Source organism: Amblyomma americanum, chromosome 11, assembly GCF_052857255.1.
Source record: "Amblyomma americanum isolate KBUSLIRL-KWMA chromosome 11, ASM5285725v1, whole genome shotgun sequence".
NCBI lineage: Eukaryota > Metazoa > Arthropoda > Arachnida > Ixodida > Ixodidae > Amblyomma > Amblyomma americanum.
The window spans coordinates 14,294,696-14,307,338 of record NC_135507.1 but is presented as its reverse complement, the minus strand read 5'-3'; the positions used below and the strand labels follow the sequence as shown (position 1 = coordinate 14,307,338).

General features: G+C 49.2%; 1 protein-coding gene across 1 annotated transcript; it reads right to left on the bottom strand.

Moving 5' to 3' along the window:
- Nucleotides 1-8,179: 8,179 nt before the first annotated feature.
- LOC144110927 (endothelin-converting enzyme 2-like) lies at nucleotides 8,180-12,015 on the bottom strand. Its single transcript, XM_077643994.1, has 3 exons — nucleotides 11,802-12,015; nucleotides 10,361-10,917; nucleotides 8,180-9,863 (listed from the first exon to the last, which is right to left on the bottom strand). Exons 1-3 carry the CDS (start codon nucleotides 11,991-11,993, stop codon nucleotides 8,327-8,329), a joined length of 2,286 nt encoding a protein of 761 aa, XP_077500120.1. The 5' UTR covers nucleotides 11,994-12,015; the 3' UTR covers nucleotides 8,180-8,326.
- Between the last annotated feature and the right edge of the window lie 628 nt (nucleotides 12,016-12,643).

The window sequence follows — 12,643 nt, the reverse complement described above, 5'->3', positions numbered from 1 at the left end:
TACTATGGCGCCATCTACGCGCGGCAAAGCTAACCAGAGGGACAAAAAGAGGAAACCGCTTTCCCTACTCACCCTTCTTGCCTGTTCGCCCCACCCGGCCTCTCCCTTCCTTGTCTCGGGATCCGCCTGGCCGGGTTACCGGAGCGACGGCCTTTGAAACCCAAACAATGAATGTCACTCCCTCCTTCTCTTCTTCGCCCTCCTCTTGAAAAAATAAAAAAGAATCCAAGCTGTGGGCATAAGGACGCCTGCTGGCTGAAGCGTCATTTCCTTCCCACCGGCTTTCTCTTGAACGGCGCAGCGCCGAGTAGTCGCGCTGGCTTTTCTCTGCTGGGCGCGGCACTGCGGTTTCTTTTCCCTGGAAAAGGCCCGCGGTAATTTCGCTTTGCCCCGCTCGGTTAGGGCCACCGCGCGCTCCACTCTGACTCACCGCTGTAAACTAACTGACATGAGATAAAGAACATACTGAACCGGAGTTCCCGGGTTCGAACCCGACCGCGGCGGCTGCGTTTTTATGGAGGAAAAACGCTAAGGCGCCCGTGTGCTGTGCGATGTCAGTGCACGTTAAAGATCCCCAGGTGGTCGAAATTATTCCGGAGCCCTCCACTACGGCACCTATTTGTTCCTCTCTTCTTTCACTCGCTCCTTTATCCCTTCCCTTACGGCGCGGTTCAGGTGTCCAACGATATATGAGACAGATACTGCGCCATTTCCTTTCCACCAAAAACCAATTATTATTATTATTATAAAGAACACGAGGCTTTGACTGAATAAAAAAACAATAAATCAGCAACGTGGAGAGAAATTTACCGTGTAATACTGTCTCAATATTATTCTCCGCGGCCCACTTGAGCTGTTTAAGCTTCGTGCTGAAAGCATTTGATGGCAACTAGTCACGCTATGCGCATGGAGGAATCCGGTTTCGCGAAGAGTGTTTATACGCGGATTCCCCTCTATACGGGGTTCAATTACACGCCATCAATGCGCATTTCTCGTTCACGCCGATTATTCGTTCCAACTCCTTTCACTCTCTCCAAAATATCTGTTTTAGCGGTTTCGTCCGCGTGCAGGCTCATAACCCAGTAAGTGCATCGCAATCAATTATAAACGAGGAGCTTCTTCCGGTTTCCCCCTTCTAAATGAATAGAAAATAGAATGCTTGGCACGAAGCCCGTACGCAAGCTTCGCTAGAAAGCCCCATCACCATGCTCTGATTTTATTAATGGGGAAGGAATGCTGCAGCTATTTTAGGTGAACCCCTGCAGCGCTGTATCACTGAAAATGCCGGATAAAATTCCTTTTGCAACGCTTCATTCTGGTCGGCCGTTGAGTACAATTAAAATGCTTAAATTAGCTTGTAAGCTCTCTGAACACATAAAAGTGACAAAGCTGCGCACACAGTAAATTAATAAATTTGAAATAATTCAGTAACCTGCTTATGTAGTAGTACACCCCTTGACAGGTTTAGTTGTTTTGCAAAGATGCCTAGCTTTTACAGTGAATAATCGTAGCGGAGGTCTTGTACATATCCGACAACTGACACTTTGAATTCAACTCGAAAAATATCTTGTAAAATGCTGCTTGTAAAATGGTGAGGGGATTTTATATTCATTTGTGTGCACAGTCCGTATCATAAGCAATACGTGTACATTGAACATACCAGTGCCAATTCCACGTCAGCGGGTCAACCAACGAGACGGACAATGTGTAAATTGCACGATTTTGATACAGTACACCACCAAGAGTACAAAAATGCGCTCATGCGGCACGGCACTTGCCAGAGCACAAACCTACGACTGAGTGCAACACGACAGCAGGAGCTGTAGTCGTCCTGCCGACCAACAAGCCTACGCCGTGTTCTTCGGGAGCGGTCCGTCGATGAGCTCTCATCTGAAGCCGTTGCCCTCTAAGACCTGTACTACCGATTCGATGCGCCAGCATTGAAAATGTCGAAGTGTACCACTATTTGCTCTCGCTTTCAGTTGTTACGAATGAGGACAACCTCACGACGACACCTGATGCAGTGTTTTTCAGGTTAAGCTATCAAATTCTATAGGATCTCAACTTATGTTTAGTTGCGCGCCCGAATAACAAAAAAAAGTCCCCATGAGGTCTCTTCAACTCTGCCATTCTCTGAAGAGGCACGCAGGCAATGAAGCTATGGTACTGCACGGCAGAGGGGCGACAAAGGCGACTTCAAACAGACTGTGCCTTCCTTACAAGGGTGGCAGGTTCGTATAGCACAGAGTCCCTCGCCGACAGAGACGAAGCACAGGCCTACAGGCTTTAGAAAATACCAAACAATGTTCGGAAAGTTTAGGCCACTAAGCTCATTTCATTTGTTTTACAGCTTTAGCTGTTACTAGCTTCGCTTACCCCTGCTTTGCGGCGTCGCTGGCGTCCGCAGTGCAAGCAATTTAATAATAATTGAAGAAGCTGAAAAAAAATCGCGTTACTCACTTGTAACAGTCCTGTGCATTGTTTTCTTGTTACTTGACTCGCCGTCGGCACACGGCTTTATCCCTTCGTATTTACTATGCGAGACGCAACCATAGTACTAAGGAACTCTAACAGAAAGTAGTTTGAGCAACAAAAATAAATAAAAATAAAGTGCCCTGCCCGCTGACACGCGAAATTCTCTACGGTGTTCCAGATTGTTGTCAATATTTTATGTGCCTTAGCTGGAAACTTCGCAGTCACCTTTAAATTGAGCGCAGCCGAGAAAGGAAAGGCGTTCTGATCTTTGACGCTTGACGAATGCACTTGCTGCTGTGGGCCTCACCGAGTTTGTGTGTGTGTTTGCGGGCACCATTTCGGTGCCATACCTTCTCCATTGCTAATTATCTTTCCCGCGCGACCCACGTAGGAACACTGCAAGGCGGCACTAAATAGGCGATGTTGTTGCTGCCGGTGCATGGGGCGTAAACGTCTCTCGCTCTACGAGCTAAAACTCAATTAAAAACGCTCCTGCATGCTTGGCACGCTTCACTGCTGCTAACAACGCAACCATTTCCGACGTCGGTGCTGCCTAATGCGCAGTAGAGTTTCATCTCAAAGGACCCTGAAGACATTTTGCCAACCATATACGAATAAAAACATTAATCATGCTCTCCTTTTTACAACTTTCACGGAAAGAACAATGTTGGTCTCCTTCCTTTCAAGGTGCTAATCACGAACACGCTCCTAATACCACGAAAGCCTCTCCCGTGGGACCTAGAAGCAACCCCCTCCCCTTACCCCCGCCATCCTTCTCCTCTGTTCTCATCAAGAGTTGATTTTTCCCCACCACCGTAGATTCCCCCTGAATCCACAATTTCACGACTGTTCCCCTCTGTTGCTGCTTTCCTTCGTTTCGGCAAAAAGGAAAAACAAAACATTAAACCGGATCCCTCGTTGCACGACGTCAGTATGGTAGCGCGTACATCACTCCCCAGCTGCTTATTTTTGTGGAACTCAGTTCGGCATAATCTATTCTGAACTGCGCGGAATCATCGCAACCGGAGACTGCCGCTAATCAGCCGACCTCGTGCGCTGTTCGTAGTTCTATCCACGCGCTGCCACTTGTACACAGGAGTCGCGTATATCCTGTTAATCGCGCAGAGACGCCTCTCGGTGTCCCAATTCAATCACAATGTGCGATCCCGTGAGATTGTTTCCCACCTCGACTCATTGAAACGTTTTAGTGCTCGAGGCCTTTAACTAACCTTGTTGTTTTTCGTTGCGTAAGAAAGAGCGCACCATGCATAGCTTTAGAGCTGTTTGCTTTTTACCGTCTTTCGCCCACTCCAAGACTCGAGACAAAAATCTCTCGCATTTTACTTACCAGTCGAGCAATAAGAAAGGCAGCAGCCGCCATGGCTCGGTGGATACGGCGTTATATTGCTGAACAAGAGGTCAAGGGTTAGAGCCCGGTTTGCCGCTACAGTGTGCTTATATGAGGCGAAATGCGCAAACGCCCGTCTGCTGTGCGATGTGAGTAGACGTCGAAGACGCGCACGTGTTAGAAATTAACCCGAAGCTCTCCACTACGGCGCCTCTTTCTCTATTCTTTCGCTCCTTCCTTCTTTCACACCTTCCTTGTTTCGTTCCTTCCTTCAACAACTTCCTCAAGGCGCGGTTCACCTGTCCACCAAGAGTGCAACAATTACTGAGCCTTCACTTTCCCCATAAAATATTCCCATTTGTATATCCCGTGTGGGGACTCGACAGGCGACCTTCCCCTGGAGTCGACGTTCCCAGCACAACCCTCCCACAACAGCCGCCGTCATGCTTCCTTAGTTACGTTAGCTATCAACACAAGGCGCCTGTGCCGGCGTAGTAAGCGCCATGTACGATGCGGACACAACGCGGACACAGCGAAAACCGTAGATTCGCTGGTGAGTCGGACGTCCTCGGCTCTCTAGCGTAGCACTCCCTAAGAGCGTCTCCTCGTCTGTTGCTGGCCGGCGTTATCATTTCAGCAGCAATAAATGCCGCTTGTGTCAGCAGATTGTTGCATTCCTTCGTTCCCAAGAGCACGGCCCGCCGTGGTCGGCTTGCTCGCTGTAGCGGTTGCGATCGCACTATGGGGTGGAGTTTGACGTTTGACTGTCAGCCGTGGACGGAAAATACATATGCCTCCCCCATTAGCGACCCCGCACCCAATAAAGGCTGAATTCAAGAACTCCCGTGTAGTAAGTTTCTGGTGCACATTAAAGAAACTCTGGTAGCAAATATTATTCCGAACCACCTCCACTGTGATGTACCCCGTAGCCTACAGTGAAATTCTGACACTAAAAAAAACCGTTGTATTCATTTCAAGGCGGTTCGGGAAATATATAGGTAATTTACTTGTTTTCTTTTTCTCTATTTTTTTACTTTGTTGGGCTCGACTATTTTGTTGTATTGATGCGCGTGTTTCATCTTAGGACACTATATTTTTTAATTTACAGTACTGTTATTCAGATTGTATTATCTTCCAAGTACCTCTTTTCTCTTGTTTGTCGTTATATCAGTAATGTAGCAGCGCCAGGATAGACTTGCAAAAAATTAAATACTATTAATCAAGTTAAGGACAACGCAGCGAGCCATGGAAAGAAAAATGATAGGTGTAACGTTAAGAGATCGGAAGCGGGCAGAGTGGGTGAGGGAACAAACACGGGTTAATGACATCCTAGTCGAAATCAAGAGAAAGAAATGGGCTTGGGCAGGGCATGTGATGCGAAGGCAAGATAACCGCTGGTCTTTAAGGGTAACGGAGTGGGTTCCAAGAGAAAGTAAGCGTAGCAGGGGGCGGCAGAAGGTTAGATGGGCGGATGAGATTAAGAAGTTTGCAGGCAAAGGGTGGATGCAGCTGGCAAAGGATAGGGTTAATTGGAGAGACATGGGAGAGGCCTTTGCCCTGCAGTGGGTGTAGTAAGGCTGATGATGATGATGATGATGAATCAAGTAATTTAAAGAAGAACCGTTTTTAGAATATATTTTGTAGGAATCCGGATTGCATGACATCTCTACGCAGGAGAGCACTCCTCAATTTATATCGCAATTAAATTTACGTGGACAAAGAAAAGTTAACAAATCAACTCATTCTGAAACACATGACCCGAGGCAGCCCAGCCGATACCAAGTTTCCCGCCACACCCTCCCTCCCCAACACCCACGCACGTCTAGCATCGTTCTAAACATCCCCTCCAGAAAAAAAAATATGACTAAGTGACTGTTCCACGTTCTGCTGAATAAGAGATTCGACTGCGTTACAACGTAAGCAAAGTTGATTCATGTCGTAATTTTGTACTAAAAAACTACGCCAATAAATACTCAACGTCTGCTCCAGAGGATCTCCGCAAGTCGCCTCTCCGCCTTATTAGTCCCGATTCCTCTTTTCTCACATTTTACTGTAGCCTAACAAAAAAAAATGCAACATAAATGTTTGTTAAATACGATGTCACTGAAATGTAGAAGACAAAACTATCGTTACCAAGTCAGTTGGTGAAGCAGCACGGAGCCAAAGATCAGAAAATAAAACAACTGGATGTGAAAGACTGAAAACTGTCCCCTGAAGGGCTACGGTGTCTGCCTGCATGAACGCATCAGACCCAACAATTCTGAACAAAAGCATTTTTGAGTGGGAAACCATTGATGAACGAAATGTTTTTATATAATGTAAGATTTCATTATAACAATCCATATACCCATAGGTCACTCGACGGCAGTCTTGCTTTTTTCTGTTAACGGCTTTTTTTCTGTTAATGCTATCGTCAAAAGCATTCCCCATTGGGTTTATATGAGAATCTTAACTGTTCAATGCGATCGATGTAAACACTTTAAATGAAAGATTTTGTTGCATATCAGAAGAATGGACGATTACCTTCAGTGTTTCCATAACACTATCTTAGTTCTTCAATTTTCACAATTTTTGTGCGAGAGTGTTGGACATGAGGGGAGAGAATTGGGACACAAGAAGAAGAAAAGATACAGGGGAAAAAATAACTTCAAGGCGCTTTCATACAATGTGGCGAAAGCTCAGCGTCAGCTGGCAGGAAGGATATGTTGCGCAAGAGGGACACTGAGGTCTTGTGTAAGGAGGTCGAGGTTATCGTTTAGAGTTTTAATTGATGAGGTTTTCCCTCTCTTCGAATTCAAGCCTCCTTCTGGCAAAACATTTTGGTCCTACAGTGGCTAACCGTCATATGTAGCCCGGCAATCCTCCCTCTCTGAATTTCGAGTGATGCATGGGGCATCTCCTGACGCGACAGCGGAAACTCCCGCGTCATCATCGGCGTGAGCGAAAAATTCCCCACGGAAGCAACCTAAATGGGCCGCCCAGGTGGCTAGTGGACCATCTAGGTCCTGTGGCTGTGTGACATCGTCACAAGCTGCCCACAGTGGCAGGTGGTGGTTAATGGGTGATCACAAGAGGTTGTTCGGGAAGAGAAACCTGGGTCTCACAAGCCCCATCGCTGGCAGCATCTGCCGTCGCAGGGCAGTAGCCCGATTCTGCATATATGGGCTTTAACGTTTTATGTACCTTCAAGTTAAAACAAATTTGAAATAGTTACCACACTCATTTCTGTTCGAAAAGTTAAGCAATTTATGCGGTTATTTGTGCAGTCGAATGAAACCATATGCTTTTCCTATGCTGCCCAACTGATAAAATATTCACCGGCGAAGTGCTCTTGCTTTATAGTAGCGTTAAAAGATAATTCATCATTAAAAATGTCTTCTCCCGTTTTTTAATGTAGAATGAACGTCAGGCGCACATTCCTTTTTAACTAAATGGAATGCTTAAGTGAAAGGGCAAGCGAAAGAGCAGCACACAGATTAGGACGTACGTACTTAGCTGCCGGAAGTAAACTGTTGAAATAAACAGAACGTCTGCCGATTTTTCAAGCTCAAAGCATGTTCTTACGCAACACTATACTTATTTTTCCGACAATTAACTGCGCGCGGCGCAATCAGTGCTGTAGTTTTTTATTCGCGCTTATGAGCACCCCCTCCCCCACAATTTACATATAAGCCAGGCATCAAGCGCAGCCTATGCAATACGCACCAAGCAAAGCAATATTTAGAATTCCAAAGAATACGAGGGGTGAAGTAGTGAAAGCTATCGCTATCGCTTTCGCACTTTCTCGCACTACCGTGCGTTCGCCGGTGATCCTGGCATTACGGCTGAATGGTTTCCTGTGACATCGGACGGATGATTTTTAGTTTCGAATAACTTCGTTGCTGCAAGTTTTAAACCACGCTTTGAGAATAAATCTGGCCTAAAAACACCGGCAGACAAGAGGCTGCCGCTGCTACAATTTATTTTTGCTTTTAAATGTTTATGTAGGCAATACTGATGAGGAGGTGCACTGGAAAATCATTTCCTGCAACAGAGCTGACCTAGAAATAATCGGAAAGTCAAGCAAGTCTTTCATCCTGTACTGCTTCGTCGAATGCAGCGCACATTCTTCGCTGAAGATAGTGTACACATAATTCATTGCACGTTAATTAGACGCTATCTTTTCTATGACTCACCTAAGTCGACATCATCGCACAGAGAATCGTTGCACATTTCTAGTGCACGAAAATATCACATCGCACAAACGTCGAGCATGTTCCGATACCAACACCCGAGGATTCCGTCTATGAGCCAAGTGCTGTCGACTCGAGAAAGGTCCCGAGACGACCGAAAAGCTTGGAGGCCCGGAAAATATATGCCAGTCCTCCCTTGAGACCACTCTGTTAGCGCTCTTCAGGTTGCTTTAACCCAAACATGACAACAAAAAACAATTAACTTGGGCCGGAAACACGTGTATGCAAAATAAAAAAGAGGGGAAAATAGCCCCATAGCGGCGAGGCCAAGCTAGCTGAAGTAACCGCACTTCATCGACGGGTTCATGGGCGAATCCTTCTGGCAACGGTACGCCACGGCGAAGTCGCGAGAGTTCTTCAGTATAGCATTGCAATCGGCAGCCGCTCGTCCCCACGGCGGGTTGGCGCACACCACGCGGCAAAGGGTCATGAAGAAAGCCTTTACTTCGTTCAGGTCGTCGGTGACCTCCAGGCGGTAGTCCGACGTCTCCGTGTCTTCGAAGAAGGCCTTCCTTACGACCTCCAGAGCAGGCAGGTACGGAAGCAGCGCCTCGTTTGGCACTCCCGCCGTGGGGCAGCTCAGCCTGCTTTCCATGACCTGCCGAGTGGCATTGGACATCCAGGAGGGCGACACTATGTGACCGTTAGCGCCGATCTGAAGACCGGTCCAGTCCAGAGCCCGCATCGCTTCCGCGGTGAAGTAGAAGCCGATCCCGCCATAAAACATGGCGGGAGTGGCGTTTAAGTAGTACAGCGGACTGGTTAGGGAAGCAGCGGCGACGTTCACGGCGTTGTCCGCGTAGTCGTAGGCGATCATGAGCGGGGACAGCGTCGGACCGAACCGCGCCACCCCGTCTCTGACGCGCTGAGACGCGAGCCGACTGAACGCTCCGCGGGTCTTCAGCCACGACTTCACAAAGGATTCTTCCGAGTCTGTGCCATTGGGGAAGTCATGGTACATGCGCTCGAGTTCTAGTTCCACTTGTTCCGACGGCCGCATACGTACTCTCAGGGTTCGAAGCTTCTCAGTGGCCGCGCGCTTCTCCTTAGAGTCAAGCCACCAGAGGGACTGCATCATCTCAGTCGCCCTCTGCACTAGGCGTTCAAGCTTGCCGTCTATGTACCGCCTCTCACCACGGGTAACTTGAAGCCTCCAATGCAACATCTCTGTAACAGGAGCGTAGACCAGTTCGACTTGCCCGGCGCAGAATAACTTGTCCCCATTGTCCTTGTACAGTCCTTCCAGTGTGGGGTCGACAACCGCACTGAATTCCTGGACGAACTGCCACGACAGATGAGCGACAATCTCGCGGTCTTTGAAGGTGCCGAATATCTTCTCGACGGCCTCCAGGACGGACACGTCGGTCACCAGAACTCGCTCGTCCTCCGTGAACGGCATCGCAGACTCGTCCACGACGTTGGCGTTTATCTTGTCCAGCCAGTCCTTCGAAGACACGTTGCCCGTGTAGTTACCGATGTCCGAGAGCGGTACCTCTATCGGCTCCCAGGTGCCCTTCGCTACGGTATTGTAGAGTGCGGTGGCGATGACGTGTTCGGCCTTCACGAAGCGCTCGATGTCTTCTCGAACAGCGGGAGGCCGCGAAGACATCGACACGTCTTGCAGCAGCGCGTCGAGATGGCCCGTCCAGTAGGCAACGTAGTTACCCTTCAACACCACGTAGGTATGTCTAGCCGCGAAGCGCTCTACGAAAGCCCTGGGGCCAGGATAGACAGTCAGGCGACGTCCGCTCCCGTTGAGCTCGGAGTCCCGCAGCACGCGGAGGCGCAACCAGAAGCACAAGTCCCACCTGCGACGCGCGGAACGGCGGCGCCGTGGACTCAACATCGAAAAAATAAACCTCTTGTACAGAGTAATGACAAGCGAAAGAAACTAACTCAGTAAAGAAAACACTGTCCTGTAGTTGGCGTTATAAGAGACCATACGTCCAAGGTCCAAGAAAGTATCTATTCGACAAAGTAGGCTAGGTTTAAGAGCCTTCGTGACAAATAACTGTTCTCGGCGCTTCTGAAAATGATTCATCTGAAATTTGTTGCCCAAGTGAAATTGGGTTCGGTGGTAAGCGCGACGTATACCTTTCCGACAGAATTAGCAAAAATATCATGTTTTTATCTTCTGCTCGTGCCTAACGCGAATCTAAACATACACATATGACCATAATTGCCGAAAAATAAATTTGAGTGTTTGTCGACCGCTCCAGCGTAGGAAAGTGAATCGCGTAATTTAAAAAAGAATGACAGGAAGGCACTAAACGCCACTTCTGCTATACCAACAGCACGCTGATACCTGTATACAAGGCCCAACAGGACGCCTAAGGCGCTCACGTCGCAGCAGGTGTCATGCGGCCAGCACAGGCCCAGCAAGCTCATGAACTCCCGGAAGTCTTCTAGGTCGACGCCCGTGGCCCGACGTCGCACGCGACAGCTGCGGAGCAGAGCGAGCGGCTTCACCGCCACTTTCACCTCATCGACGCCCGCGATCAAGAGGTCTTCCAGACCCTTGAGCCAAGAGGTCACGACGTCATTCAGCTGCGAGTTGAAGTCGTTGGAATAGCCTTCCGTAGAGCGGCTCCTGGGTTTCCAGGCCGAGCAGACATAGGCGCCAAAGTCGTGGCACGGATCTAGGCTTCGGTTGAGACCGCCGATGAGCAGGCGGGCGTGGCGCTGGCATTCCTGGGAAGGGCAGGCCTTATGCTTCACAGCGACCAGCTGGCTCGCGGACTGCAGGTGGATGACATTGACGATGTACATGGTGGCGAGAGCGAGTGCCAGAAGCAACAGTACGGCGCAGGTGGCCGCAAAGAAGAAACTCTCGATTGTGTCCGGTGGCGCGCGGGTTGTTCCCTGCGATGTAGACAGTCGAGTGTCATGGAGGGCCACAAACCGCCCCAGATGCTACACTTGTCCACAGTTCGGTACTTCCTGATGGCACATCAATGAAGTCTGTAGCTCTTCGCCGTGTTTGGAGTTACTATGATCGTGATGACGTCGTTACGCCTTACTATTAGTTTCAATAAAATTTGTCGGGCTCTCTGCTTCATTTAGACGCAATATTTCTGCTGTGCAAAGAGGACGCAAAGGATATAGCATTTACAACTCGCACAAGCGCAGCTGCCTGTCGCTTGCGCTTGTCTTAAGTGCGCTCTTCTTCGTCTATTCTCGTTTGCGTAGTAGAAACAGAAGTTTTAGGCACCGAGCAACGAGACTCTATATAGCTAGGCAAATCCATGGCTACTGGACGTTAGCGCTTACCGAACCGCAAGTGCTTCGATCTCACTGCCACGCTATGCACGCTAAAAACTTTAGCAGGAACAAAATTCGAAAATAGAAAAGCTTTCAGGACGCTGCACTGCATTCCAGTGCATTCGAAGTTGCAATGCCTCTTTCGAAAAGAAAGGCGAAGAATGGGCCTCACGTGTTCACACTTTCACTGTGTCTGAGTACCCGGTGGGTCACGTCTTGCAGGCAAGCTGCGCGGCAACGAATACTTAGTCGCGCCATAAATCCATGGGTCAGTTCAGATGTACATTGTAGATGTGCATTTTGGCGACACACCCAGGAAAATTAAGGGTGGGCCACCGGTGGGCCATGCTGCAAAGGGATTAGGGCTAAAGAAATCGCTGCCGCAGTGAACGTATTGAGCATTTTGCGCCGCTTTGAAAGAGGTCGCCACTGGGCTGTAACAAGCTGAAGGGCTCGTTGCGTGAGAGTACCGCGCGTGCACTGACCTGCGTCGAGCGGGCGGCCGAGAATCCCGGCGACAGCTTGGACGATCCGGCCGACTCGACCAGGGCGTCTGGGGCCGGAAACGGCGAGGGCGAGCCGGGCTGCGCAGCGGGCGACGGCGGCAACGCGTCGCGTGGCCACTGCGAGTAGCCCAGCACCTCGGACGAGCAGCCCCCACTCTCTGGAAGTAGCATTTCCTCGACGACCTTCCTCTCGTCTCTGGGCCTGGAAGCAACTCTGCCGCCCTCACCTGCTGTCCTCTTCTTCTGCAGCGGAGCGCGAGGATCGCGTGGGCCACGCGGTGTGCGGTAGTTTGCACGTGGCGGTGATGAAAAAGCTCAACTTTTATTGACACGAGCGCGAAATTCAATGATGTTTATTAAGTGAAGTCTTTTTCCACTTTATACGTATTTTATATAAATTAGAAAAGGACATCGAAATATCGGCGGACAAGCTCTCCCGAGCGGGAGGAGGCGTGGTGCAGTCCGCACTGCGCCTTCTGCGGTGAAGTGGCTCACTTATATCATATGGTGTGGGCACGTCAGAAAAACCCAGCTGTACCAAGAATCAATAACCCAACAACTGAGGACTGGGAGGTGGCGCTGTCCAGCTCACATTCGAAGGACCAGCTTTCTCTGGTGAAGCGGGCAAGAGCGACGGCAAAAGTCAATGGGCTCCTGGAATCAGGGCCCACAGAAACATTCTACGCATTAAACGTTTTTTCTCTCTCTCTCTCTTTCGTTTCGGCAATGGCGGAACCTCGGCATGTTCCCTTCATATCTCTCCGCGCCTGCACCTCGTAGCAGCTCACCTCTACAGAGAATATATTTGTAAATCATGCAGC

What these genes read in the sequence shown, in the direction of transcription:
- LOC144110927 (XM_077643994.1), bottom strand. Translation starts at nt 11,993, where the DNA reads ATGCTACTTCCAGAGAGTGGGGGCTGCTCGTCCGAGGTGCTGGGCTAC. An exon ending in CGGCCGCCCGCTCGACGCAG is followed by an intron (nt 10,918 to 11,801) that starts GTCAGTGCACGC and finishes TCTACATCGCAG; the next exon opens with GGAACAACCCGCGCGCCACC. An exon ending in CTGTTGGGCCTTGTATACAG is followed by an intron (nt 9,864 to 10,360) that starts GTATCAGCGTGC and finishes CGCGCGTCGCAG; the next exon opens with GTGGGACTTGTGCTTCTGGT.